The 5,143-nt window shown below is 40.5% G+C and overlaps 1 protein-coding gene across 2 annotated transcripts; it reads right to left on the reverse strand.

The window, feature by feature from the left end:
- Positions 1–2,051: 2,051 nt before the first annotated feature.
- On the reverse strand, positions 2,052–4,133 carry LOC110836106 (transcription factor SOX-15). 2 transcript variants are annotated; one of them, XM_087352462.1, is made up of 2 exons: positions 3,957–4,133; positions 2,052–3,236 (listed from the first exon to the last, which is right to left on the reverse strand). In XM_087352462.1, exon 2 carries the CDS (start codon positions 3,012–3,014, stop codon positions 2,100–2,102), a length of 915 nt encoding a protein of 304 aa, XP_087208588.1. In that variant the 5' UTR covers positions 3,015–3,236; positions 3,957–4,133; the 3' UTR covers positions 2,052–2,099. The 2 variants fall into 2 exon arrangements, with proteins under 2 accessions (XP_087208588.1, XP_087208587.1); XM_087352461.1 differs by having other exon boundaries at positions 3,690–4,133.
- Positions 4,134–5,143: the final 1,010 nt, after the last annotated feature.

Here is a 5,143-nt window from a genome sequence, read left to right on the forward strand (position 1 = left end):
GGGATCTATGGGAGATAGGAGTTGAAGGAGACTGGATTTTGTTGGCCCAGGACAGGGTCCGGAGGAGGGCTTTGGTTAATTCGGTGATGAACCTTTGTGTTCTCTAAGCCATCTGATTGGTTGGGTTCACTATATGGGAAGCCTGAGGGGAAGAGACCTCTGGGGAGACCTAGACTTAGATGGGAGGATAATCTCAGGCGGGATCTATGGGAGATAGGAGTCGAAGGAGACTGGATTTTGTTGGCCCAGGACAGGGTCCGGTGGAGGGCTTTGGTTAATTCGGTGATGAACCTTTGTGTTCTCTAAGCCATCTGATTGGTTGGGTTCACTATATGGGAAGCCTGAGGGGAAGAGACCTCTGGGGAGACCTAGACTTAGATGGGAGGATAATCTCAGGCGGGATCTATGGGAGATAGGAGTCGAAGGAGACTGGATTTTGTTGGCACAGGACAGGGTCAGGTGGAGGGCTTTGGTTAATTCGGTGATGAACCTTTGTGTTCTCTAAGCCATCTGATTGGTTGGGTTCACTATATGGGAAGCCTGAGGGGAAGAGACCTCTGGGGAGACCTAGACTTAGATGGGAGGATAATCTCAGGCGGGATCTATGGGAGATAGGAGTTGAAGGAGAGTGGATTTTGTTGGCCCAGGACAGGGTCCGGAGGAGGGCTTTGGTTAATTCGGTGATGAACCTTTGTGTTCTCTAAGCCATCTGATTGGTTGGGTTCACTATATGGGAAGCCTGAGGGGAAGAGACCTCTGGGGAGACCTAGACTTAGATGGGAGGATAATCTCAGGCGGGATCTATGGGAGATAGGAGTTGAAGGAGAGTGGATTTTGTTGGCCCAGGACAGGGTCCGGAGGAGGGCTTTGGTTAATTCGGTGATGAACCTTTGTGTTCTCTAAGCCATCTGATTGGTTGGGTTCACTATATGGGAAGCCTGAGGGGAAGAGACCTCTGGGGAGACCTAGACTTAGATGGGAGGATAATCTCAGGCGGGATCTATGGGAGATAGGAGTCGAAGGAGACTGGATTTTGTTGGCACAGGACAGGGTCAGGTGGAGGGCTTTGGTTAATTCATTGATGAACCTTCGGGTTCTGTAAGCCATCTAGTTAGTTAGTTAGTTAGTGGGTGGATCCCTTGTCCTGTAAGGTGTCGAACCTGTGTCGTTCAGCCCATGCCTATTTCAAACCCTGCAGTAAATTTTAATGTGAAATGACATTTTTGCCCCTGTAACATTGCATGTTATTTAAGTGAGTGTTTCACAAACCCCATCAATCCGTAGGACGCTATCTGTCATTGAGGAAGAAGAATTAGTGATTATGCGTTTTAATTTGTTTCCTTTATTAAGAGTTTGATGGCTCGTGTATTATTGGAATGATTAGGTCAAAGTTGAAGAGCTGGAAGAGGCATGCATCACGCATGGCGGAGGTCAGAAATGCTTGCAGAATTGTAGTCAAACAACCCGAAGACCTAGGCGTAGATGGAAAGAAAGAAAACGTTAAAAATAAATTTCATGGAGCAGAGTGTGAGGATGTGGACAGGACTCAGCAAGTTCCTGGCTCTTTGAAAACCGATAATGCATATTCAGGTTCCATAAAAGTCAGAACATTGTTTTACTACCTGAGCTTCATTTATGGAGTTACAGAACTACGTGTCCATCACCTAACCCCTTGTGATTAACTGCAGGATTGTAATATTATAAACCTCCCTGCATTTCTAGCACTGTTATGTATTTTAATAACAGAGCTCAGGGGCATTCACAGAGCCCGAGTAGCTCAGTCAGTAGTGATTTGACTACGAGCTGGACGACGGGGGTTCGATTCCTGGAAGGGGTAAATGCTTAGCCTCCGTGTCCAGATTCACTCTGGGCCCGCTACCCCTCTCCCCTATCCTATTGTTATCGGTAAGTTATTCCTCGGGGGAAAGTGGTCTGGGCGTGAAGGTGATCTCATCTCCATCCAGTGCTGAAGCTACCCTCTGACGTAATCATAGCGTAGTTCTTATTAAGTACCAGAACCAACTTAACTCTACTCCGAAAGAAATAGTAACTGAATTTGGACTTGATTTAATAAAATCTTTTAAATGTTTTGAATATGCTTATGTTATTAAATCGTTACAGAACATCGAAGCCAGAGTCCTTATTTCTAGGTCTGCTGCATTTTCTTGGGAACTCAAGCAGCTTCCTTCCGTGTTCGAGGCAATGTCCACCTGATGTCCTGCATCACACGCAGTTGATGGTCCGATTTCGCTACCGGTCCTGTAGATCAGATGAAATGCTGACGGCAAATCAACGAACTTTGTTTCATCTGGACTCTGTTCTTTGCTTCTGAACATCAAATTACAAGGAACTTGAGACATCTTGGCCGGAGAAATCTCGGGTCCTGGCGCCTGAGGCTGCAGGAAGTTCCTGAAGCTGTCCAATCGAGCACCAATCGTGTCCATCACGGGCGGGAGGGTCAGGGATTGCGTTGGCGGTATCAGAAATCTTGGCGGCATGAAACCTGATGCGCCTGCGCAGAAACTCTTGGAGAACTTCTCCGTGGGATAAACATAAGAGAAGGATGGATACGAGAACGATGCCCCGTTGCTGGTACCTCGTGGACTTGAACTGACAGCTCGACGACTGCAGAACATGTGTCCACTCACGCTCATACCTCTAGGCTTCCTCCGTGGTCTGTATTTGTAATTCGGATGATCACGCATGTGCTGAACTCTAAGTCGTTTCGCCTCGTCTATAAAGGGACGTTTTTCCGATTCAGGCAGCAATTTCCATTCAGCACCGAGCTGTTTGGAAATTTCTGAATTATGCATCCTTGGATTCTTTATAGCGATCTTCCGGCGTTGAATCCTTGACCATACCATGAAAGCATTCATGGGTCTTTTAATGTGGTTTTCTAAAGGTACAGATACATGATCGCTGACTTTTTCTGTAGTGGACTGCGGAAGGGATGTGCAATGATGTAACAATTGTTGAAATGTGTTATCACCGTGAAATCCACCAGTTGTATCCATCTTATGTTTATCACCATGTATTACCACTGTTGACAGAAAGTGTTCTGAGAGGGGGTTGGATACTTAGTAGCTCATGGACGACGTTGTTCAGCTTTCTCAACACTTAAATCACAGTCGGGAATATCTGTTTTAAATAGTTTCGTGACTGTATAGAGTTTTTTTTATCACAGTATATATGAAGTTCTGTTCTGATTACGATGAATGGAGACGTTAATTTCATTTCTGTAATATAATATTACACATCAATTGTTTATAATACAAATATTACACCCAAAAATTAAAAATTATTAATTTTTTTTTCATTTTCTGCAAATAACCTGTTTCATATGTTAAAATTAACAGAATATTTTTTTTAAAATAGCGTAATATGTTTACATATAGGTACGTAAAAATTTTAAGTAATTGTTTAACTGCGACGAGTTTAGTGGTTGATTACTTCAAATTCACAATTAAGAATGTACGAACGGTGATTTAAATTCACATCTTTTATAAAATTTAAAGAATAACATATAACAATATTTTGAAATAAGCAGAGAGACATGTATTATTAACGTGTTAATTTTATGACATTAAAGCAGAAACCATCTTTCGTCTTTCAAATGTTTATATTTTAAAATACTTTTTAAACAGAAAGAGGTAATATTTTAGTTGTTCAAATATTTAGTTTTCACTTACTGAAACTAAATCTTGGTGATTTTCTTTCAGACACTCATTCATCTCTACATCCTCCCATCACCCAAAATTTAGTTCTTATGGTATCATTGTAAATAGAAGTTTTAATTTACAAATACACACACTATTTCTAACGGAACAAATATATAATCTTCAAGTTAAAATTGTCGCTTATTACGGAAAATATTATTGATGCACTCTTCAGTTTTCGTCAGAATCACAGACGGTTTTCACTGTAACATAACTGTTCTGTTACGAATTTCTCATTACCTAATTCACTCAATGTCTTTTTTTGCAATATTTTGGCTGTATTACCAATGAGATCTTCTTTCACTGAAGCACTTGGAACGATATGTTTTTTGTGGCGTCACGAGTTTCGCGGTGACTGAACGATAACGTCAGGTGGTCATGGTGACCAGAGTTCCACTGTCATGAAAGACAGATTGGTCTGTGTGTATCAGACAAGTTCCACCCTTCCTCCCACGCTGGCTTGCAAATCTGATTTCAGTGACGTTGTTTTTATCCATTCAGACAACAAAGGTTGCATATAATATAGCGGCTAGTTTACGTCAGCAATAAGCGAGGAATTCAGAGCGTGTAAACAAATCAGACAGAGAGTGGCAACTTTGGATTTAATACATTTTAATTTACTGTCAAATAATTGTAAAGCCTATAATTTGGGGTTATCTATGGATATGAATTAAGGTTCAGTTGTCAAATAATTTTTGATCTGGAGCAGAGGCCGCACGGTTTTAGACGTCTCAAACGCTGGAAACTCACTCGGAGTTTTGATTTGTGAAAGACAAAAACACACAACGTATTAAAACCGACGTAAGTTGGAGAGAAGGCAACATTGAAAAATATACAGGTATTGGAGAAACAGAATGAGAACTTAAGTAGGATTTGAAGTCTACTGGGTTGTTGCTTCGTGTAGTCTAGTAGAAGTTTACCGATGTTTCAGGGGTCCATGATGCATCCACAATCAGAGTGAGAAAATGGTAACTATTGATCTGAAGCAGAACAAGTTTCATTATTCGCCTTATGTTACCTATTATTAATGTTAACAAATCGAATATACCTATAAATGTAATTACAACTGTGTTTTGGTAAATTAAATCTAAACACATTGCTCGAGAGACAAAGTTACTATGATTTATTATTCATAAGGAACATTTATAACTGCTTATTACATAACCTTATCTTTAGGAAACTTGTTAGTATCAGAGTTACAATCGAAAACTTAAAGAAACTTACGTAATTTCTGTTGCTTAGGTGCTAATGAGATTTGTAATAGACCTAAATTAGCATGTCTGACAATAAACGTTTAATGTAAATCTTTTGTTTAAATCGATTGGTCTGTAATTACCGATGTTGATATCTTGTGCATTATTATTTATTGTGTTCCAGGATGTTTAACTATGTTTTCTTCATGCTTATATTGCCCTCTTTATTATTCT

Source organism: Zootermopsis nevadensis, unplaced genomic scaffold, assembly GCF_977971745.1.
Source record: "Zootermopsis nevadensis isolate Lab colony 2312 unplaced genomic scaffold, Znev_1.0 Znev_ptg000021l, whole genome shotgun sequence".
NCBI classification, from domain to species: Eukaryota; Metazoa; Arthropoda; class Insecta; order Blattodea; family Termopsidae; genus Zootermopsis; species Zootermopsis nevadensis.